The following is a 25,436-nucleotide window of genomic DNA, read 5'->3' as shown; positions in this document are numbered from 1 at the left end:
AGGGATTTTTGGCTGTTTTTATCTGAAGCTGATGAGTCAATCAGCTAACAGATAAAAGTGCCAGAAAGCACCACTGAAGTGCACAATCTTTACAGACTTTGGATGAAGTGGGTCAAACTAACATAATGCCTCTTTTGGGCATGAGCTGCACTTGGTGAAGGAGCTGAATGTAAAGTGCTGCCTCCCCCAACCCCCTCTCCACACACATCTGTAAGCAGCCTATTTGAATAAGAGCAACTAGAGAGCCAAGCCTGCTGCCAGCCCCACACACCAAATAAAGCCTGTGGCCTGATCTACCATGCTGGTCTGGGGCCAAGCATCAGGCCTGGGTCTGGGTAACCCAATCTGGCATAGTGGGTCTAGGGCTGCTTGATGGGCCCAATCCAGCACAAGTCTGGGGCCACATGGCAGGGATCTCTAGCATGGCGGGTCTGACCAGACATCTCAGGCCTGGGAATGTGCAACCAAGCACACCGAGTCCAGGACTGCATGCCTGGTCCAACCCTGTGCACTGGCTCCAGAACTGGCTGGGTTTGACCCCACATGTTGACTCTAGATTCAGTGCTGCACCAGATACAGGGCCATGTGTCACATCGGACTTGGTTCACTCAGTCTAGCTAAAGACCAACGCTGTGTGCCAGCCTGATTTGGTGTGCGGGTGGGGAGGGGGCTACTCATGAGCCCAGAAGATTGGTAGTGAGGAGGGGGAGGGAGGGGTGGTGGTGTTAAGTGTTAACGCTGCCACCACTTTGCCCCTGCCTCACCCCAACCCCACCAAATTTCTGGACCCATGGGGATCCCCTTTCCTTGCATGTAGTCCACAACCTAAATTTTCCTTACCTGGTTGGGGGAGGGAGGTGTGGATTATATGCGATGAAATACAGTACAGCATCTGTACCTTTCATAAATAAAGTGCTCAGAATGCACTGACAATTTTTTTCATGTCCACTTTCACTGGAATGTCACTTGTTATTTTCTAGTCTGATTTAATTCCCATTGACATACATATACCTCCTTTTAACTGTCATATTTATATTTATTAGCACGTAGGTAGTTAGCTATGGTATTCTCGAGTCAGGTAGAAGGTAGGGCACGATGGCATCTGAGACTTGGTTCAGAGACCCCTGGCTTTTTTAGGCAACAACCTGCTTCATTAGGCAAAGCATCTGACGAAGCAGGTTGATGCCTATGTAAGTTTATCCTTTTCTGAACCAATTAGTTCCCAAGGTGCCACTTTGCCTTACCTTCTGCCTCACTTGCTTCTATTGGCATGTTAATTATGTTCACACCTCTGAGTGACTTGCAGTTATCCCCACAGGGAGCTAACAGATGCATTTCATAAAGTGATGTAAGCTACTACCTTTAGAGTACAGTTATATTTAAGAACTCCAGTATACTGGCAAATTATAACTAGAGATGAGTGAAACTGAAGAAGATATTTGGCAAAATGTCACTAATACATGATGTGTAATTTCACATACCCAAACTTTAGATTGTATTACATTTAAAGAGACTAGATTTTCCTTTGGAAATTTAAAAATATGAAAAAGCCATGTTTAGCATAACCAGTGAATAGTAATGCCAGCAGCTCCTTTCCACAGAGGCAGCATATTTTAATAGGCTGAGCTGGAAATCAGGACCTGCTAAGTACTAGTCCCACTCTGCCAGTTACTAGATTTTTAGTAATATGTCCAACAGAATTATTTCTGTAAGCCTAGCAACATATACTGAGTTAAATAAAATGTTTCTTCAATTTATTTACCAATCCAGAACTGAGCTCTAAGTATCACAGTAAAAAGGCAAAGGTGAAATTTTAAAGAAGTATTGTATTTAGGTACCCAACTCCTAACTTCAGACATCTAGGCGCTCTTCAAAGTCTCACTATCTTATCTGCATCTCTAGACACCTAAATACCTTATAAAAATCTGGTCCTTAGTGGTTTATCCAGTTCCACAATGTGGCAGCATCCAAAAGAAAGGGATTAGATCCAAAGCTGCTTGAATGACTTGCATGACTAGTTACAATTTAAACCTCTCTGTTGCTTGGCTACACCCTGTTTGGTGTTAGCCCTTTCCTTCATTTCTCTTAGAGTGCAATTTCAGGATTCTCAAAGTAAGTCTCAAGCTACCACTGCTGCCAACAGTGATTTCTCAGCAGGTTCATTTAGAACCTGCAACTCTTCCCCCCTTTGTGACCTGTGACCAGACAATTGTTTCCCCAAAATAAAGTATTGTTAGTTTCAGTGGTGGGAACATAATAAAGCATAAAGAGAAACAATACCTTATTCTCACATACAACACACATTTTCCTTCCAAAATCAGCTCCGTTCAATTAGGGTGTGAGCATTAGGCAGGAAAGCCGATTTTCTGCCTGGGATAGAACCACTCTCTACGATTCTTACTTCACCATGCAGCAGCTGTGATATTACTATTCAAGCAAATAAAGGAGTAGATTGACTTAATGCCTCTTTCTTTTTCACTCCACAGGTATATACAATCATTTCTTTTTAAATGAACTTGATGGTCTACTAATCAAATTGAGCTTTCCTAGTGTAATGGTCTTGTCTGCTAGCTGCTCCTAGTCTCTTGCCTCCTGTTTCACAGCTTTGGAGACCCTTTAGCTCTTTTCAAAATCACAGACTTACCCATGGAGACAATTCTTCAGAAGCAGGTAGGTTTTCAGCTTTAGTTAACATGGAAAGGGTGGGTGATTCATCTAAAGATTAGGCTCTGGTTCTATGCAGCCATAATTCTGAGAAATTCTTTTGTTTAATTCACCGTGCCTTTCGAAAATAAGTTGCATATTATATTCTGGGATGTGTGGTATGCAAGAAAATATGGTAAGATAGTCTATATACACTTTTATCTTGCCATGCACTTAGAAACTTAGGAAGACCTGGCTGCTTCTGATCTCTGTACAGCCTGTTCCTTCCAAAAAACCCATGACACCTACCTATTCTCCACCAGCTGTTGAGTGTGCCCTTATAATAATTAGTGTCCTTTTGATCTTTCATATGCTTAGCTTTGGCAGATGGACTGTAAAAGTTTGACTGGGGCCTAGGAAGAGCATCATCATGGCTTGATTACTCAGGGCTACTATTTATGCAAGCTGACTGGCAACATTTACTGCAAATGGTTATCAATCATTATGTTGTCTTTCTGCTACCTACAAACAGGCCTCCTCTATTAAACTTAGATTAACACACGCAAGCAGTAAATACTCAACAAGTCTAATATGGTTATAGAGTAACTCTGAATATGCAATTATTAAGGACCTCCGGAATTCATGCCAGAAGTGCACGGTGGCTTCTTTAATTTTGGCATTTCCCCCACATACCTCCCACACTGCTGATTGGCAGAGGGCCTTGGTCACTCGCCACCCATGCCTGATGGACAGGAGGCAAAAACTGCTATGGCCAGGCACAAGTTGTGATTGGCAGGGCCCCTCTGCCAATTACCGGCGGCAGGGTACATGGGAGAAATGACACTGGGGTCCATGGAGCCCCAGCCCAATTGTTGTGGTGGGTGCACACATGCCTCGAGGCTGAGGGCAGAGAACGGGTCAGAGCTGCACTGCCATAACAAGGATCAGGTCCCCTCTGGCTCTCCTACTGTCTGCTCTGTGGAAACTTCTCAAGGTAGGCAGGCCTCAGCATGTGTATCAGAGCATGGCACACAAAGGCATTTTGCTTGGCACGCGTGCCTTGGGGCAGATGGTGGGGGAGCTGCAAGGGGTCAGATCCTTGTTGCGGCAGTGCAGTCCCAGCCTCTTCCCTGACAGCTGACTTGAGGCACACATACACCCACCGCTGGCAACAAGCTAGACTGGGGCTCTGCTGTCCCCAGTGCAGCTGCTTGCAGCTTCCCCACTGCCTGCTGTGAGCAGCCTGGGCTTTGTGGCAGGGGCCCCAGAGTCTCAGCCAGCTGTAGCAGACAGCCAGGAGACTGCAAGAGGCTGTGTCAGGGTCTGTGGAACTCTGGCCTGGCTCATTTCTGGCGGTGGGTGCATGTGCACTCAAGACAGATGGCAGGGAAAGGGCTGGGGCTGTGTTGCCATAGCAAGTATCAGGCTCCTCACAGCTGCCCTGCTGTCTGCCCCCACACACCAACATCTTACAAGCTGAAGTTGCTAGTGTTTTGGTGCTGCTCAAAGATGTTGCCGACCCCTGATATAACTTATCAGAAGTCCCACTGAACTTGAGCAACTGGCAGCCAGTAAAGCACATTACATGAGTGACTAGTGCTTCCCAAGTCTGGAGGCGCCAGATTGCAGGGGGAAAGAGGGGTTCTCTCAGCAGCTGATTGCTGAGCCCGGAACTAACAGCGGTGAAACTGGCATTGCACTTCTGACGGCACTTCCAGTTTTGTGGCTGGGGCTTCCAGGGGGTGAACATGCACTCACGTGCACCCCCTATGCATCAAAGGCACATTATCACCACAGATCCTCCACAACACTCTTCCTCTGCCCCTTCCAGGTTCTCTATAAGCAGGTATCTCTGTAACTTGCGCTGAAAGTACCTCTTGCAGCAGCTCCCTTAATGTTTTCATTTTGCCACTTGTCCCTCCTGCCGGGCTGTTTCACTGCTGATCACTGGGGAAGCAAAAACCACAACATATTTAAAACAGTGGCAAACGGCCTAGCCAGTGGGGCCCCTCTGCCAAATCAGGGGCAGGGGGGAGAGGGAAGGGGTGTGCAAAGGGAAAAATGGAAACACTGAAGGAGTCACTGCAGGGGGGGGCGGGGAGAGGGGGTACTTCTGGTGTGATTTACAGAGATCCCTACCTCTAAGAAATCAAGCAGGTTGGCTTTAGGTTTACTGCAGTGTGCATGCACCAGGTGAAGCTGGAGACAGTTGAGGAGACTTTTTGGAATGGGAAGGTTAGAAAAGGATTTGCTTTAATGTTGCAAAGGAGATGAATGCACCACTTAGCCTCACTAAACTGGAACATTCAGATCCCTGCACTGACGCAGACGGAATACAAGGAAGTGGAGGAGAAAGGGATTTAACGGTGGGGGTCTGCTACAGACCACCCAATCAGGGGGAAGAGCTAGATTGGGAATTCTTAATTCAGCTCACGGAGGTAGTTAGGTCAAAGGACGTGGTCATCATGGGTGATCTAAACTTTCCAGACATCTGCTGGGAAGAGCAGTCATCCAGGTCTGACTGCTCACGTAGGTTCCTAATCAAGATACAGGACCTCCATCTAACCCAGGAGGTGCACAGCCCCACCAGGGGAGACGCCTTGTTGGATCTGGTCCTGCCTACGGGTGATGACCTGGTGAGGGGTCTGCGGGTGCTTGACCACCTGGGCGACAGCGATCATCGCCTGCTGGAATTCACCATCCAGTGCAAGGTGGCAAAGGCCTGCAGCAAGGCAGCAGTCCTGTACTTCAGGAGGGCAGATTTCAATGAGGTAAGGCGAACAGACGGAGAGACACTGAGGTCCTGGAAGGGAGGGGAGTTGGGTGTCCAAGAAGAGTGGTTGTTTCTTAAGGAGACGATCCTCCAGGCCCAAAGGGAGGTCTTATTTGACTCGGAGAGATGTGGGCAGTGGGGTCCTGCAGGCCTCGGTCCTTGGGCCTGCACTGTTCAACATCTTCATCAGCGACTTGGACAGGGGAGTAAAAAGCACCCTGTTCAAACTTGCAGATGACACTAAGATGTGGGGAGAAGTGGGCACGCTAGAAGGGGGGAATAGGTTGCAATCAGACCTGGACAGGTTACAGGGATGGGCGGATGAGAACAGGATGGGTTTCAACATTGACAAATGCAGGGTACTGCACCTGGGGAGGAAGAACCAGTAGCATACCTACAGGCTGGGGAACTCCCTTCTCATCAGTGCAAAGGCAGAAAAGGATCTTGGTGTCATTATTGATACCAAAATGAACATGGGCCGACAGTGTGGGGAAGTGGTCAGGAAGACCATCCACAGATGCATCTCAAGCAGGTCCAAGGAGGTGATTCTCCCCATCTATGCAACACTGGTCAGGCCTCAGTTGGAGTACTGTGTTCAGTTCTGGGTGCCGCACTTCAGGAGGTATGTGGACAACATTGAGAGGGTCCAGAGGAGGGCCACCTGCATGATCATGGGGCAGCAGGGCAGGCCCTACGAGGAGAGGCTAAGGGACCTGAACCTGTTCAGCCTCCACAAGAGAAGGCTGAGGGGGATCTAGTGGCCGTTTACAAACTGGTCAGGGGGGACCAGCAGGCACTGGGAGAGTCCCTGTTCCCCCGAGTACTACTAGGAGTGACAAGAAATAACGGTCACAAGCTGGCAGAGGGTAGATTCAGGCTAGATATCAGGAGGCGCTACTTCACTGTCAGGGCGGCTAGGATCTGGAACCAACTTCCAAGGGAAGTGGTGCTGGCTCCTACCCTGGGGGTCTTTAAGAGGAGGCTGGATGAACACCTTGCTGGGGTCATTTGACCCCAGTACTCTTTCCTCCCATGGCAGGGGGTCGGACTTGATGATCTGCTCAGGTCCCTTCTGACCCTACCAACTATGAAACTGAATTTTGAGATTTTTATTTTTCATTCACCCAAAGAAAAAGTTGCTGCAAAGGTCTGGAGGGTTTCATAAAGCAGTAGCACAAACTAGTGACTGGGTAAAAATTACTTCCTGAAGGTAGTACAGGTAACGCATTTATCAGACATTTTTGTCATCTATTTTTACAGCATGTCACAGGAGGCTGCATTTGTTTTTTGTACAATATGGTAAACTTCCCTGTTCGTTTTCTTTTTGCTGGCTGCCAATTGGAAATACTGGATAAATTCTAAGAAGGTCATTTGTGAGCTAAAACAATTGAGCAGCGTGACTGCTGCCTGCAGACCTTTAACCATTCAGATTAACAGGGTAGGTCTATTAAATTCAAGTCACATCTAAGTTCCATTACTGTTAAAATAAACTACATAATCCTCTCACCTTTATATTAGCTTTCACACAGTGATCTACTTTGAAATAATAAACCTTTTTACATTCCTATATAAAAGATCTTGCAATTTAACTCAAAATTCGAACATGCAGTACCTCTAATGAAAACTGAGCTTAGATATGTACAGGAGTGACTGATGCCTCGAGTCTGGGAGCACAATTTGTGGTCGGGCCCAGGGGCGGGTCAAAAGCCCCCTCTCCACTCCTTTACTTCTTTGCCACAGCCGGCCCATGTGGCAAAAAAAAAATGCCCCATCCTGAGCGGTGCTGAGTCACGGGCCAATCTCCGGGGGGCTGGGGGGGATGTGCCTCCCCTGTACCTCCCCTATCAGTCTCCTGTGGATACGTACTGCATTTACTTGGATCTAAGGCAACGCTGAATTTAAGATGACCCCTCCCCATTTTTTGACTGTAGGCATGGAATATTTTAAATCTAGTTTAATTTTCCATGTCTAGAATCCAGTTATTGGAGGGTTCACTTGAATTCATCCCTCCTACCACTGTCACAAGGAAAGTAGTGGCAAGAGAAGCAACGGGTTGGGGGCAGGCAACCTGACCCATGCCTGCCCCCATCTCTCTACCAATGCCTTGCCCTCATGCTCCCCCCATACCATGTGCCTTTTCCCCACACTCTCCCATGCACCCCTATCTGCCACATAACCACCCTGGTCTGCCCAGAGCTGCAGCAGCTGCTGGCATGGCTCATACTAGATTCTAAAACAAGAGAAGGTCCCCCCTGCCATTATACTGACTGAGGAAAACACCCTTGTCTTATACAGGTTTCCCTCACTTTATGCAGGTTCTGTATGTGCAAATTTGCTCTTATGTGATGACCTTTTTTATACCAAAAATTCGTTATATGTGAGATAAATTCACTTTTACGTGATTGGTGTGGTGGAAGCCCACAGTCAGCTGCTTTGTGTGGTGCATTGTGGGAGTGACACCATAGGTGGAGGAAGAAAAATGGGGGGGGGGGAGGGAAGAGGGGCGGCCTGAGCCGGGGGGGTGGTGCCTGGGCCGGGCTGTAATGCCGGCCCGTGCAGCCCAGCACCCTGGGAGCTGTAAGCCATGAAGCCGCCCAGCAGCAGCGCCCATGGCTGCTGCTCTGAGCAGCTAGTGCCCATGCTTCTGGAGCTGCAGCTGCCCCAGGAGCAATACAACACCACATTTGTAAGTGGTAGAAATGGATCTGGGGGTCAGTACAGTTGAGGTCTTGCAACATATTCCTATTTGTTACATGGTAAAGTGGGTTCCCTTTATGCAAATTAGAGTTATGCACCATTTTCCAGAAACGCATGTACAGTTTAAAGTGAGGGAAACCTGTATTTAAGAAAATACGGTATCCATATGCACTGCTGTAATGTGGAGCTGGGCTATCATCATGCTATATCCCAAATGCACCATATTTTCCTTATATTAACCTTACTTTCCAAAATACTTTGCATGCCCTTTTTCTTGAGTTCAAAAAGAGCAAAGTATACGTAGGTTTTTACCACAATTTCTGTGAATAAAATTAAACACAAAATCAAGTACATGATGATAAAATATACATCCTTGTATATACTTGTTACAAGCAGTGCCTAATCTTCAGAGCAGAATATTAAGAAAGAACTATACAGATGTGTTTCCAAGTGATATGTTCTCCCTCTGGGAAAGAAACTCTCCCACCTGTGGAGAAGGAATAATTCTGGATAACGCTTTACAAGTTATCAGGCCTCTTAATGGGACTTAATTGCCAGATCCCACAGGAGGTCATTATGGAGCCTAAATATGGAACTTGGAACCAATTAACTTTCAAAGCCAGTGGCATCACTTTATAACTAAAGCATGTGCCATGCTGCTCATACTTCAATATTAATTAAGTGGTATTTTAAAGGATTATTTAAGGATTTTTGGTTTGGCAAATAATCAGACTTATCTGAAGAAATCAATTCCAGCCTATTAGGTTTATAATAAAGCTGCCTACATTTGGAGATGTAAAATATGTAAAGAAAGTTACAAACAAAATTCTGATGCTAGTTTTGGTAATATGGGAGCTTTTACTTAAAAAAGGTTCAATTTGATAATCTGTCTAGGTTTATATCAATTTTGAGATGCTTCAGTGTTAGAAAGGAACTCTGACCCAATGGTTTTTAGTTTGTTCTGTCAAGAGATGGTTTCTTTTAGGCTTTTCATAGTCTGAGATGTCTCTGGTAACTGCTTTGTTTTAGAGTAGAAATACTTATCCCAACACACTACTATTTACATGACCGTCTGGATTTCTAGATTTGACACCTAACCCTCTGAGCCTCTTCTTGGAGTCCACCAACAAAGTTCACCTGCACTTAAGGACTAGTGCTGCATTTTATTCAATGGCTGCTAATAAAAAATAGGCAAACCTGGAGAGGTGGACCAGAACCTAGGATGTCCCTTGCTACTGAGCTAGTCATGTCCAGGAACCTGCCGTCTCTCTCTATGGTCCCATGAATCTTGCATTTCTAGCTCAGTTTCAACCAGATGGATGGAGTGTCTCACCACCTAGCCTAACTTATTGCATTATTTTTGCATATAATGCACACTTCTATTTCCAGCAGTTGTTTTTTTGGGAGAAAGGTGCAGGTTGTATGCAAGAAAATATGGTAATTTTAGGAGGGAGTTTCTGGCTGTGAATTGCAACTTCATGTAGGTGCCTAACTTAGAGCTGCCTGGAGGCAGCTAAACTTGAGAAGCATGGGATTTCTGACATCCTTCTCTTCAGAATTTCCCATGTCATCTTGGCTATCTCCTTACTCCAGTGGTCACCAACCAGTGGATCTTGATCCATCGGTAGATCTCGGAGCCTCTTAGAGTCAATCCAAGGCTGAGGTAGGGGAGCTGAGCGCCCACATGCATGCACACATGTGCCCTAGCCCAGCAGGTCAGTTTGTGGGGGAGTGAAGGGGCGGGGCCTAGATCAAGGCGCCTGCGGTGAGGGACAGCGCCGCAGAGGCAGGACCAGGGGTAATCTGAATGGGGCCCTGGCTAGGTGGGACTTGCCTGCTGAGGAGGTGGGGCCCCAAACTATTTTTTCTTCCTCTGCCTCGATCTGTACCCCACTTCCCTCCCCACAGACTTACCTGCTGGGTGGGAGGTGGTGGTGGTGGCGGTGGCGGTGCATGGTAGAACTTGGGATGCTTTTGAATGTCAAAGGTGATCTCCTACTTAAAAAGGTTGGAGACCACTGCCTTATTCAATGTGCTGGCTTTTATGAATCCAATTCTGAGGTACCTAAAAAAAACAAACTCTCCCTATATTTTGTACAGAGGTGATTATCCATCTGATGTCAGGCAGAAAGTAGGGCAGGGTGACACCTTAGACACTAACTTTGGTTTCTGACTATAGGCATCTATACATAAGCTCAGAGGCTGCTCTGATACACTGGAATTCCAGTGCATTGGAGCAGACTTGATTAATCGAGTCTGCTGGAGCATGGCAATTACTGTGCTCCAGCAGCCTCCTGTATCAGCACCCCCACACTTAAAATGACAGTGGGGCCGCTGGAACTAAAGCTCATCAAATGCGCTTTAATTCAAATGCCCCCACTGTCACTTTAAAAGTTTGGGGACACTGATACAAGATGTGGCAGCACTTTAAATTAGAGCAGCTCTTTGAGCTGTTCCAATTAAAATACTGACCTTCCCCTTCTCCCCCACCCCAACTTCACATGCAAAAGTGTCTTAAGTCTCTAAAATGCCACCCTGCCCAACCTTCTACCTGTATATTGTACAGGAAACAGATGACTAACTGTGGACTATGGGATTTCACTTTGGATGCTTGCAGCAATGTACAAAAACAAAATAAAACAAAAAAAAATGGTGCTTTACTTTAAACTTCGGGGAATTCTCACGCTGTGCCCAGCACATACCCAGAAAAGGCAATGCGTTAGTTGCACCCAGCTTTCCCAACGTCTATATAGATCAGGTGCTTCAGTGGGGCTTTTTTGGCACTTTTATCTAATAGCTGATTGAATCAGCTTTAGCTAAAAGCACCTAAAAGTCCTGCTAAAGTGCTTGATCTATACAGATGATGCAGAGCTGGGTTGAAGTAACACGCTGTTGCTTCTGATAAAGCGTGTGCCCCCCCCACAACACCTCCCCCCCAATCTGTCAGTGCCCTTTGGGGCCAGGCACTTGTAAGTTAGGGTAGTAATGCTGACCATCACCATGCACAACTCCCTTTGCAGACCTAACCTTAATACCCTAGTAAATTCTACTAGATGCAAGGTACCAACAAATTAGGTGCTGCAACACACCACAACACCCACATTCCACCTTATGACTCTAAAAGCATTGGGTCAACAAATTCCAACTGCTACCCTACAAACCATTAACATCATTTCACAATAGGTATGTGGAGCTCTCATTCCTATCCCCTTAGTTGTTCTTGATTGATTGTTGCACCTATCCTGAAGAAAATTTTCTACATGTTTGTTAAAAGCCTAAAATTCAAAGGACCATTAGTAACCAAGGGAGCTGACTGGTAAAGTGACTATATGCAGCCTTCTAACTTCATATAAAGTTAAGTTAAAACCAATATTTTGAATTTCTTTCACTTATATACAAGAAGAGCAAGAGGAATTTTAGGCTGCAAGTTAATTTATTTGCAAGTTATTAACTGCAAGCTAATTCCTGGTAAGATTAGAGAGGAATGGACCAGGTGTATATATGGTGGCAATTGTTAACCACTTAAGCAAGCAATTAACAAGCCATCAGCACTGTTGAACAAAGGGTCTATTACCCTTGTGACTCTACACTTTTTTGGGTGAGGTTAAGGAGGTACCTGTAGATACAAAATTCTCTCACACCCAGAAGGATAGCTTTACATGAAACCAGAAGTGCCAGTAATAACCCCATAATGAGATGATTTAAATTTGAAAGAGGTTAAACTAACTCAAACTATCCTAAGCATCGAGTTCTCTCATCTTCAGATTAGATGCTTACATGTTAAAGTTCTTCATTTAATCCATTTCAAATTAAAACCTTGCTAGAAGAAGCTAATAAGTCTGATTTAGCATTTCTAATTTGGAATTTCTAATTTGGAAGGCAACTGAATATATGAAAAAGGGCACTCTGTGTCCAAAACTTGTCCACAACTATACTAATAAAAATACCACAAAACAATCCCTTGCCTCTGAACCACTGACAGCCACACCACTCTAGCTCTTCACATGGTCAAAGCACAAAACAGTTGCAAGAAATAAAAAAAAAATATTTTATACATAACTTTGCAATGTGCAATCCTCAGATAGAGTTGGGGTGACGTAGCTGTGAAGGTCCAGAAAAAAAACATCTTTTTTATTGAATTAGCCATATCTCTCACAAAAAAAAAAAAGATATAAAAAAAAATTGGTGCCTCTGTCAAACTTTGTGTCATTACTGAGCTATTCTAAATAGCAACATTTTCTGTATTTTAGTACATTAGTTCCAAAATGTCAAAAGAAAATACAGAAAATGTTGCTATTTGATGCTATTTACATGGGCACTGGAGAAAAGGCCCAAGATTCAATGTATGGATGAGGGTATGTGCTTGTTCTAAACAGAAGAGTCAGATTAAATATGGGAGAGAAAGCAGAGGCAGAAGGATGCACTCAAGGTCATTTAACACATCAGGAAAAGGAGGCGTATGTAAAAGAAAACACTGTGTTGCTCTGTAAGTGAAACATCTGTGTTGCCTATATTTTTGGTACCTCAACGGCAAGAGTTGCAGGAAGTCCTGGGGAGGACACAGGTTGTCTTAGCTACTTAACTGACAAGTGGTAAATGTCAAAATTACAGGAGGCACACACACACTTTGTCTGTCATGAGCAAACATAGATTTCATAGACATTAGGGCTGGAAGGGACCTCGGAAGATCATTGAGTCCAGCAGGGGCTAGAGACTTGAAATTCTGGCAGTGCTTCCACTCAAGAAAGGCAAGGGTCTTTGGGCTGATGTGATATCTTTTATTAGACTGACTGAGTAGTTGGAAAAAAGTTCTTTGCAAGCTTTCTGGCACAAGAACCCCAGTGCTTGAAGAAGGGTGTTTGGGCTCGAAAACTCGCAAATAATTTTTTCCCCAGCTACTCAGTTGTTCTAATAAAAGATATCACATCTACTCAAAGAACCTTGCCTGCCTATATGTTCTTAGAGCAACACTGCTACAACACAACTCTCCACTCAGTTCAGTGTTTGCAGTTAGGCAAAAATGCAGGTCCAAAAAGAGAAAAAAGTGTACCAATTATCTTTAAGTGACAACAACAGGCTAAAATAAAACACAGCAGTTTAGAAGACCCCTAAAGACTTCCAATACCTGCACCTAAGACCTGAACCTTATATTTAAAGCATTTGCTTCACAGTTTCAGCGATACCATCTTGACATTTGTAGCCAAGCCACATTTGTGACAAAGGGAGCCAAGAAGACAGAAGCGTGTGCCAAAAAGACTGTTTGGGGAAGAAAATACAATAATTCAGACTATAGTCAGTTGCTCACTTTTTTCTTTTCTCATGATTTAATACTACCACAGACACAAGTCTTCAGCTGACATACAATAGTGGCGAGGGGACGGATTTACCCCTCTACTGTCAATTGCCCATTTTAAAGGAGTTAGCTGATTATCAGTGCACAGGACATATTAAAAGTAGAGGTGCATCAATACATTGGACCATATCGTATTGATAACTGACATTATCAGCAATCGTTTTTTTTTGGGCTGATGTGGCCGATAATGTAATTGATAAATGCTGCGTATGTGCGTGCAGCTACAGCATGCATGCTGCCAGCCCAGCAGCTTGGACAGCAGCATCTGGCTGGTAAGTCTGTTGGGGGGAAGAAGCACAGGGGAGGGACAGGGCATAGGGGGGCAGATGATGCCCCAACAGGAAGTGGGGCAGCGGCTGGGGCAGGTGCTGCCCATCCAGGGGAGGGAGGGGCATGGGACAGAGGTGTGAGTGGCTCGTCTTGGGGGGCAAAGGGAGTGGCGATGGCAGCTGCGCACAGCCCAGGGAAGGCATGGGGGTCACCACGTCTGCCAGATCTGTGCATGAAGCAAGGGTCGGCTGCTGCTGCGGGCAGCAGTGGTGCTGGGAGGGAGGGCTATGGCAAATTTTGGGGTGGCTAGACAAAGTCACTGTACTGAGTTAGACAAAGCCTTGGCTTGGATGATCTAGTTGGGAATGATCCTGCTTTGAAGCAGGGTAGTTGTACTAGATGACCTCCTAAGGTCCCTTCCAAGCCTAATTTTCTATGATTTTATGATTGTGAACTTCATGAGGGGAAATGAAAGAGAACTCTACCCAATGGAATCTACAAGGGAATTTTAGCAAAATATAAACAGCTAAACTGGAATTTGCCTAGCTCACTGGGGCCCATACCAACACAGGCTGTGAGATCCAAAGTTCTCATCCAGCACCAAAAAAAGCCAGCACTTCCAGAGATCCCCCCCCCTAACTCTTGGTTTAATATTGACTAAGAAGGAAGAGTACCTCCATCATTTCCTGCAACAGATTTTCTTGAGAGATCTATGATTCGGCTATTAACCCCAGTTCTCGTTTAGCCTATAAAACAGCATGAGATCACAGTGTGGCAGAAGGCCATATTAAAGTATAATGAACATCACATTGCATACAGATGGGAAGACATTTTTCCTAGATTAAATTAAAAAGTTTTATGCAAATACATAACATTTTAGATCTTTGAAATAATCTTATTATTGTAATTGAAGAGACAAGTAGCATCCCTTGAGACCTTATAAAATTATACGGTTAACTGTATAACGGTAAGATCTGTAATACGTAGGGACCTACTCAAACAGCGATTTTGCAGAAATGGAAAGGTCAACCGATCTCCGTGAAATCCACAGTGGAAAAAAAAAAAAACTTACTAAAAATAAAATGCTGGCTCCCCAATGGGAGCCAGCAGTCCTCTTGGCCACTGTGGCCTGACCATGGAAGGAGGGAAGGGGAGTAGCCAGCATGAAGGAAAGGATGCAAGATGCCTGCTCCTCTTGCTACTGATTGGCTGAAAGGGCTGCCTGTCATGAAGCCCCAACCCTCTCCAACAATCAGCTGCAAGGGGTGGGGCTGCATGACAGACAGTCCTCTTAACCATTCAGTGTGGGGGGGGGGGGGAGGAGCACTGGGGCCCCTCCACCAGAGGCATGGGAGGCCTTGCTGCAATAATCTTGTGAAAATACTGGCTGGCTCCATGATCTACCCAGGATATCATCCACCTGCTTCCTTGATTTAGGTATACCCCTTAGTAATAGGCAGCTAATATGCCTTTATATTGAACATAACCTATATGTTAGATGAAGCCAAACTAAAAAGATGCAGACTTGGGATCCTTAAGTCTTACACTAGTAGCAGTTTAACACTGTACCTGCAAACATTTATATTTCACAGAACTCGATAATTATAAGAAGCTGCTAGTGAGAGAAGTCACAGCTAACAAATCCCAAGAGAGATGAAATTCCTTGATAAGTAAGCAAATGGCCTCTCAATTAATGTCTCTGTTAACAATATTGCAGTGTAGTATTACCCAACTCTCTTCACTGGAATACTAGATACATTTATGCTCCAGAATGTATTCACATCAATACAATGTTATTATTTCCCTGCATATAGCTCTAAGCCAACCAGGAGAAGCAAGGGTGATGATATTAGTGATGTTATTTAAGACGAAATCATAAGAACTAAGCCCAATTGTATTCACACTGCACCAATGTGGCATTTAATGGATACAGGATGAAGGAAGAAAGTGTATATCTTCCAATGCTAATTATAAATCTTCAAGATTTTTTATCCTGTACAGTGTTTTTTTAGAAATTACAAGCTTAATTTACTTTGAACTTACCCCTACTTAATTATCAATACAGTGTAGACAAGCATCACAACTAAAAGCAGTCAGGACTACGATCAGGTAAATAGCATAAGCAATCATGTACAGCTAGAAGAAACCTGAAAATAAACTTAAACAAGTTAACCAGGATTTATAGCGCATGTATATTACAGCAAGTATTGGTGGGAATTCCAACCTTTTCAAGTTTTCCTTTCTAAATCCCTTGTATGAAGTTTTATAGACAAACTTGCCGCTAGGTAGAGTACTAAAGTATATAAATACAAAGTAAGGGAGAAACTAACAGTTTACATATGTAGTCTAGTAAACAGAGAAACACAATCAGTGTTAAAGAGGGACAAAATGGCCAAGAACTAGACCCTGTCCAAGATCTTGGTGTCAGCTTCTGAATGATGTGGCTTTGCTGAAACTCCCCATGCTCTCATTTGATGAACATCCTAAATTTAAAGGATTTATGCCTCAAGAATATAGAGCCATAGAGAAGTAGGGCTGGAAGGGACCTCCAGAGGCCATCTAGTCCAACTCCCTACCTGAAGCAGGATCCTTCTATCTAAGCCATCCCAGAGAACCGTAATCTAAACTCTACATAAGACCATCCTCAACCTTGACACAACATAGACCTAACAACCTAACCTGCCACAAGAAAAGCAGGGGAACCACAGCAACTAATGTCCACTTCTATAAAATGTTGTCAGTATACACTCAGGAGGTCCTGGGTAGAGGGCCACAGTCCCCCTTACAGCATATGGCAAAAATCCCCACCGTCCATACCAATCTGACCATCGGGTAAAATTCCTTTCTGACCCCAGTAAGCAGAAGATTGGTGTGCAGAATCTTAGTTAAACTGACCACTAACATTATCAACCTTCATGTCATTATCTTTATAATAGTCATCACCGCTATGAAACTGTAATTTGAATATAAACACCCATGGTTTAACTCTAAAGTAACACAACTGAACTCTTTTTATATCTATACGTCTGAAAACAGAATTTGCCTAAAATTTGTTGGTAGTATATAGCAGTTCCCTAAAGTCACAGAACCTTTTAGTTTAGCCTTTACTTTACTAAAGTAAGAATGGACACAAACATAAATACACATACAAGTTCAACATTGCATTTCAAAAGAGTTAACTTAGATCTTTAGGGCATTTTTACATGCGTTTCTGGTGCGGTGCCAAGTACTTAATTAGTGAGCTGCACTAATTAAAAATGCCCATGTGTCACAAGCATCAGTATTGCTGCACATTTCTGAGCTGAAAAAAATGGTGGCGGGCACTCTGAACTAAAGCTCATCAGATATGTTCCATTTCAAAGCGCACCATGCCATTTTGTCAGCACGAAGATGTGTGGTGACGCTGATAAACATGATGTGCAAGGCTGCCTCAGCGTGTCAATTTCCAGGCTCCAGATGACTCGGTTAATTGAGCGCTGAAAATCCAGCACATCAGAGCAGGCACCCTGAATGTGTGTAGGAGCCCTTACTTTTCCCAAGTAGCTTTCTGTTCAAAGTACTGATTCTAAATGCAAATTTAACACATACTGCAGCAGCATCTCTTGTCTCAAATGCAAGAAGAATGCTAGTGTGTGCATGCCTCTCTTCATTGGTAAATGCTTTTTGGCATTCCCATAAAGAGGTTCTTTGCTTACCCTCCAAAATGTCAACCTCAGAGAACTTTAAAACAGAAGCAAGACTATCCAAAGCGAGTTCTTGCAGTTTTTAGCTCAACCATTAATACCAAACTCCTGTGACATGGAATGTGCCAAAAAACTAAGCACAAAGATAGCAAAGCTCAATTTGTCAAAATTGTAGACCAGTGGTTTTCATACTGCGTTCCATGGAACCTGGGGGTTCAGCAATACATCACTGGGGTTCTGCAAAGAGATTGGGAGTAATGGCCCAGCAGACCAGGAGGCAGTACACCCTCATTTCTGGGGCGGGGTCGTCTGGTACTGCATCAGTCTTTAGGATAGAGGTAGAAGGAGGGGTTCTGGGGCAGAAGAAGTGATATGACAGAGTTCCATGATTTTAGGAAGTTTGAAAACCACTGCTATAGACTACCGACATATTTTAGACAAATTCTGTTCTCAGTTGTTGGGATATTAAAAAAAATGTGTGTTCAGGTGTGTTGCTTTAAATTTAAATCAGCCTAAAACAACAATTTTTGGCTTAAAATGTGCTAAGTCTCCATTTAATCTGACTTTTAAACAACTGTTTCTCTCTCTCTCTCTCATTTTTTTTTTTTAAACTCCTACAGTAGTTTCAGGTGGATCAAACTAGCAAGTGGCAAGTTATAGCCGTACCTAGGACATACTGGAATGGAATTCTACTTCTGGTTTCTGTGCAGTATATTTCATTGGGAATACATTACAAGGAGCTGTAACTCTGACCTAAAATAAAAGAAGTCTTAATAATAACCCTCTCCTGCATTTGTACAGGAAGTTCATTAAATCATTACTATTCTGAAGAAAGACCGCTCTCTCAAATATAAAGACAATTTCTACCCTTGGCCCCCAAGAGCTACTTACAGTTCCAGAATAAGAATGACATCTGTTTTGTTCTCATAAACATCATGCAGTGTTATCACATTGGGATGCTGGATCTCTTTCAATATGTTAACTTCTCGTTCAATATCTTCTCGACTCACTCCCCGTCGGCTGGATTTTGTTCTCCGCTTCTTGATGAATTTTGCTGCATACTGGTGACCAGTGCTCTTCTCGCGGCATTTTCTCACTACAGCAAACTGCCCACTAAAAAGAAGCATAAAAAGAAATGGTATGTTTCTAGGAATTTTAAAATTATTGATAATTTATATTCCTTATCTCCAGAGGAAACCTGTTGCTGTAGATGGTCAGTTCCGCTGAAGAACAGTATTTTTTCTTGTACAATCCAAAGTAATACATGGATAAAGTTGTTACTAAAAATTTCTCCCCCCCCGAATAATTCAGAGCCATTATTACGTATTTATGTCTGGCTCGCATAATTTTATTTAAATAAAAGATACCTGGTTTCAATTAATTTGAATTTACTTCTGCTTTTAAAAGCAGAGGATAGGGAATGAGATAAGCATAAAACTCTTGATATTATCAACTAGCCCAACAGAAAAGGTTTGAAAGGAAAATTACAGTAGCATATTCAGGAACATGAGATGATGATCCTGTCTAAATGCATAGAGGGATGAATAAAGTAAGAGTTGTTGACCCAGAACCTTGTGTTTGAGTTTCAAGACTTTCACTTGTCCTTAAAGATGGTACACTCCCTCCCGTGCCGGGTCCTGCCTGCTGGGCCATAGAGACAGCTTCCGTTCAGAGCTGGTCTAGCCAGGCTGCAGCCCTGCATTGTGGGCACAGAAATCTTGGCGGAGAACGTGCCCCCTAAGCCCCCCCGATACGTTGCCTGTGCCCCTGGCCCCGCCATGCATCGCTTACACCACCCTTTCCCCACTCACCCACCCTCTTCCTCTCACACAGCATGCGGGGGGGCGCTGAGGCCTGGGGGCAGCAGGTCAGAAAAGAGGGGCACCAGCTGGGCCAGGGGGCTGTGGGTCAGGAGTCAGGGGCACTGTCAGGGCTGGGAGGCTGTGGGGTGGGAGTGAGGAGCAACAGCATGGACAGGGGCAAGATACTGGCATATCAGGGCTGCTCAGCACCACAAAGCAGCAGGGGGGCAAGGGAGACATAGCTGCAGCTGGACCCATGTCCTGGTGAGCAAAGGGGGCAGGGAGACCTCCGATTTTCCATGATAAAAAAACAAAATCAAACACCAAAATACATAAATATTATGGGAGGTCATTCTCCCCCTGTACTCGGCCTTAGTGAGGCCGCAGCTGGAGTACTGCGTCCAGTTTTGGGCTCCACAATTCAAAAAGGATGTGGAGAAGCTTGAGAGAGTCCAGAGAAGAGCCACGCGCATGATCAGAGGTCAGGGAAGCAGACCCTACGATGACAGGCTGAGAGCCCTGGGGCTCTTTAGCCTGGAAAAGCGCAGGCTCAGGGGTGATCTGATGGCCACCTACAAGTTTATCAGGGGTGACCACCAGTATCTAGGGGAACGTTTGTTCACCAGAGCACCCCAAGGGATGACGAGGACGAATGGTCACAAACTACTACAAGATCGTTTCAGGCTGGACATAAGGAAGAATTTCTTTACTGTCCGAGCCCCCAAGGTCTGGAACAGCCTGCCGCCGGAGGTTGTTCAAGCGCCTTCATTGAACACCTTCAAGATGAAACTGGATGCTTATCTTGCTGGGATCCTATGACCCCAGCTGACGTCCCGCCCTTTGGGCGGGGGGGCTGGACTCGATGATCTTCCGAGGTCCCTTCCAGCCCTAACGTCTATGAAATCTATGAAAATACTTAGAATGCATTTTATTATAATGACTGAAGGCTTCTGCATTACCTTAACATTTTAAGTGTAGCAATAAAACTGTGTTCAACTGATACTTATATATATGAAAAATAGGATGCCTAATAATGCACAAAATCTGTTTTTAGTGTTGGGACTGATATGATGAGATTGTACTGCATTTGTTTAATAAAAAAATACTTGCTTTTCAAATCTGAACCAAACACCACATCTACTGGATACAACATACCCGGAAACCAAAACAAAAAATACATGTACTGGGACTGCAAGGATTTAAGGATCATTTTTGATCATTTGACTGCTGACAATTCCGTGGCCTTAACAGGTTTTTTATGCAATAAACCCAAAAACATAGGATTGCAAAGGACCTGTGGTCACATATGATATAAATCACATTAATAAACTTGCCAAGATCCATCTTAAAGCTAGTTGAGTTTCTGCCCTCAATTCCTCTTGAAGACTACTCCAGAACCTCACTGCTCTGATTGTTAGAAAGCTTTTAATTTCCAGCCATATTTATTCTCGACTACACATGATTCATACCCCACAGCACTTATTAAAACATATGTTTTAAAATAACAAAAGAGGCTGAAAGGAACATATAGAGCAGGGGTTGGGAACATTTTACGAGTGATAAACCAAATTAGTGCAGCTCGCTCCCAGAGGTGGCATTGTGCTCCCAATCTGGCAGCTGCTTCCTCATTGCCAAAATGCTACTGATGTCCCCCACCCCAGAACTGCCACAGACATCCTGGCTTTGTGGGCTCGATGACACTGCCTGGCAGGCTGGATCCTGGGTCCAGACCTTAGGCTGCTAACCACCAAGATAAAAAAAAATGGATAGATTTTCTTTACTTTAAAACCTGCATTAAGGCAGCACTAAATATTATTTTAACTGAAGTATTTTTCTACTTGTGAGCCAATTATATTGTGTAGTAAAAGAAAAAACTGACTGGCCTTAAAAAGCCATTTAATATCCCTGTATTACCATATCATTTTGTGTTCTGAAAAGATAGCAGGCCAGTTTTTCAACTGTAAATAGACATTCTACGCTTTTTTTTTTTTTTTTTTGCATGAGACGCCTCTGCATCAGGTTGATTATAGTGGCCCAAGTTGGAACAGACTGCACGCTGCCCTGACCCTACACCAGCAGAGTCAAGCTACTAAGACAAAATATAGGAAAGATGCTGAGACACTTAAGATTTGAATCACTTGCACAGATGGAGAAGTGAAAAGGATGAGAGCTGCCACAGTGGTAGGCCTGCAGCATCTTGTAGGTTGGAGGTATATAAAGCAAATTATTTTGTAAGCAGCTTACAGCAGCACTGGGGCTGGGCTCTCTGTGCAACACACACTAGCATTGATAAAGTAAAACATATCAGAGTTTATTATTGAAAAATGCTCAACAAAACTTTGCATGAGTGTAAGCAAAAACTATCAGATTTAACTATGACAAGTTGATTCAAGATTACAAATGACAGCCCTTGTTTATGCTGATGATTTAATAGTGTTCCTGTCTAGGTTCTAACACAATGCTGGAAAAATACATACATCTACACACCTACAGAGGGAGAAACAAACTTGCGACTGATCTAGAAAGAGAAATCTGAAGAATAGGGAACTCATAGGACAGTCTGTCATGAAAACTCTGATTTATGTGAACTGATGTGAAGCTGAAATGTGGGAGCTACAAGAAAGCATTTCCCATACAATAAGGGCAATTTTAATATTATTCAAGCCATTTTTTATTTATAAAGAGAAAGAAAGAGAAAGCAGACACTAAAAAGGCAATGTTACATGAACAGCAGTGCTTATGTTCTGATTCCTAATACCTACTTTTTAAATCCTCACAATGTACATTTTTCACCAATTTGCAGTTTTAGATGCATTCCCACTGCCAAATGATTGCAAAATGATTGTCATTTGCAGCACATATAAAGCACTAAAGTTCTTTACATCTGCAAGCAGCTTGCAAAAAGTTTTTTGTGTATAAAAACTACCCTGTTATTTCTGACTTGCAGGAATGGGAAAAGCCACCTTCTCATAAATGAATACTTAACCAGTGTGTGACGTTGAAAGGAATGGAACAAGTGTGAACCTGACCACTTGAAAACAGAGTAGGCTTCAAAAACAAAACCAACACCTTTTTGGTTCATTGATGTACTATGCACTTTGAAATCCAAACAAATATTGGGGCTTAATTACACTCTAGTGGCGTCACTAATGAATATCTCCAGATTTGTCTGCTCAACACAATCAGTGAATTTTCTAAAGAACTTTGGTCTTTAGATTTCTCATCTTTAGCCGTAGCTAGAAACTTCTTCTTAATCCCTTATCTACATAATTTTATCAAAAGTGCAACATTTAGTTGAAAAACAAATACCCTTATATATCAGTTCCAGCCACAGGCTAGTCAGGTTTTGTTTCTGCAGGGGTTTCCCACATTGTTCTCAGAGTACAAGACCTCAGTCTATTCATTTAAGGCATTTAAAAATGAGTTTTAGATATACACTTAATCTTACTGTTGTATTTGTGGTATTCAGTACAGAACCCCACATTCAGCGGGTGGTTAGTTACTGTACCTGAAATACAACTTTCTGCTATGATCAGATTTTTCATAATTGATCTCAAGTCCATTTCTGAACGCGTGTGGGGGAAGAAACCAAAAAGGGTATTTTATTAAAATATTATACAATAGAACTGCAGTTATGAATGTTTCATAAATGACACTAACACCAGCGATAGCTATATGATGACTAGCTCAGCTCCTTCCTGTGATGCTCCCACTGTTCCTTTTGTTCCAAATGCAGCACTTTCACATCCTTTTATAAACCTCATAGTAATAAGACATACGTACGTTGTATAGGGTTTTTTTGTCTTTTTATTAAAAAAGGGGTAAACTACAAGTCTTAATCCCATTTTGGAGACTGAACTGAAGCTAAAGCAAAATCAAGAGAAATAGCCATCTGCCTAGCGCCATGAAAAATGTATCCATAAGACAAGCTCAGATTAGACATTGAAACAGGATGACAACTTGGTGCAAGAAGAAATACTTTAGTTAATAATAGTAATTTGTTTTGTGATCTTGTAATTCCTATTGAGCCAGTAGGTAATTACTAGTCTAAATCTACTCTTTTCAGGGCACTTGGCATTGTGCCTCCATATCCAATGATTTTTTCACAACTGTTTCTGATGAAAAATAGTTATCCTATTAGCTTAAAGCCCATTTTTGTTTAATCATTTTTACCCCAAAAGAGTTTTAAACTGCCACTGATAATGTGTGAAAAAATGATTTGACGGAGTGACAGATAATTTTCACTAAGGTACTCTACACTCAGATGCTTATGGAAGCTTTATCGGCTTCAGTTCTTCTTTAGCATGCTCACAAAACAAGCACTAATTAGCACAAACATGGTCAGTTGTAACCACAGATGTTTTAGAACCCTAAACAAAAGTCCTTACAAGGTTGTACTATTTCTTAAGACACTCCCTTTTCAAAAAGATGATCAGAATCACAGTAATTAGAGAAAGAAGAGGCTTTTTAACTATTCTAATCCATCCATCCATCCTGCCAGGGCAGCAGGGCTGCTCCCCATGATATATTTTCTCATGCAGTAGTTCTCAGCCTTTTCAGAGCCCAGGTACCTCTCCACTATTCATCCTCCCTCTCTCCCCCCCACCCAGCCTGTGTCTCACCCACTGTCTCCTCAATTTACATCTTCAACGACTGCCTGTCTTGTATGCATACCAGCCCAGTCTCTGACTTCTTTACTTTTCATTCCATCCAGGAAGAGAGCACACCAACTGCAAGAACTTTCTCAGCCTAACAAAGGGTTTTTAAACCCGAAAGCTTGCTTAAAATTTTTATCCAACTATTTAAGTTGGTCTAATAAAAGATATCACACTCACGCAAAGAACCTTGTCTTTTCAGAGTCAAGGCACCCTTCCACCACTTATTTTTGAATGTGGCAGTACCCCTGGTTGAGAAGCACGATTGGTGCTGCCTCAGCTTACCTCAGTGCTTGTCAACCAGGTGCTGCTGCCTTCAGATAAAACTGCCCCATGTGCCTACTGCACAGCCAGCCTCGGAAAGGCTGTGGCATGTGTGCACGCTCCTCTCCTGTAACCCTAAAGCAGGACAGGAGAGGTGGCTTGGGGTACAGTCCTTCCCAGTGCAGTTGTGTTGCTCCTAGAAACAGAAGTGAATGGGCAGAACAGTCCTGTCCATCTGTTTCCAGGAGGAGCATTTGGAGGGAGGGGGAAAGGGGCACAGACCAGGAAGGTCTAAACCCAAGCCAGCTCCTGCTTGCTTTAGGCTGATTGAGAGCCCTAATGTAGCAGGAGTGTGTGCAGGGCAGTTTTACCTGGCTGCCACTGCAGTGACAACACCTGTGTCACTGCACCTCTGATGAGGGCTTCATGGCACCCTGAGGTTCTCACCCCTCAGTCAGAATGACTGTACTAATGCTTTATTCATTCAATGCTTCATTCATTCTAGTATTAAAAACATCAAAGTTGGGCTTCTACTGTTTCACCCTATAGATGTGATCAAAGAAGATCCTGCTCTCAAGAACTTGTGCTTAACTATTCCCGCCCCACAACTGTTCTTGTCTAAGGAAAGGGGTCAACTATGATGCATAGCCTCAGATATGAGGGAAAACTATGCTCTGCCCACAGACCTGGTACACCTACCAGTACGGAGACAATCCCTTCCTTTTATCTGGTCTTTTCTCTACCTAATTTCTCTCCCGAAGCCTGCAGGTGGAGCCTGCAGGAACCACCAAAGGTAAAGTAGAGACGGGGGGAACAATATCCCCCCCCCAATGCAGCTCTGCAAAACAGCTGGTAGACATCTCATTGAGCTGAATTACTAGTCTATAACTTTGAAAAACAATTTTAAATTTCCATCAGAAGTGCTCTGCAATGGGGAGAGCTGGTCAGCCACTTCCTCTTTCAAAGGCAGGAAAAAAACTTGAGGGGAATTTCAAGAGGAAGAGTATTTGCTTTCCTCTGCCAGGTACAGATGGATCTGGTTTGCTCTCTAAACAGCAAGCCAGCACAAGTCCCATTACAGACCTTAGCACAAACAAGGATCTCTCTCCATTCCTCTCAGTTAAAGAAAACTGCTGCGGCATTTAGTCAAAAATAGTAAAAAACCCAAACCTCAAAATTATCCATATTGGATTTATTTCTGTAGGCACATAGCTTGTAATAGGATGCCATCAAGCTATACTAAACAAAAGAACAGAGGACTTTTGGTTTTCAGTGCAGACAGAAGTGACAAGTTTC

General features: G+C 43.6%; 1 protein-coding gene across 3 annotated transcripts in view; it reads right to left on the bottom strand.

Moving 5' to 3' along the window:
- The window catches only part of DAPK1 (death associated protein kinase 1), a 132,926-nt gene that overhangs the window by 55,945 nt on the left and 51,545 nt on the right, over window positions 1-25,436 (bottom strand). For all 3 annotated transcript variants that reach the window (XM_006263189.3, XM_019478155.1, XM_059724833.1), the window contains one exon: window positions 18,311-18,532. In XM_006263189.3, the coding sequence (XP_006263251.1) occupies window positions 18,311-18,532 (222 nt within the window). The remainder of the gene's footprint in view (window positions 1-18,310; window positions 18,533-25,436) is intronic.

The sequence above is a fragment of the Alligator mississippiensis genome, chromosome 3 (assembly GCF_030867095.1).
Source record: "Alligator mississippiensis isolate rAllMis1 chromosome 3, rAllMis1, whole genome shotgun sequence".
NCBI lineage: Eukaryota > Metazoa > Chordata > Crocodylia > Alligatoridae > Alligator > Alligator mississippiensis.
Note: the sequence above shows the minus strand (reverse complement) of the source record. Positions and strands in the feature narration are given on the sequence as shown.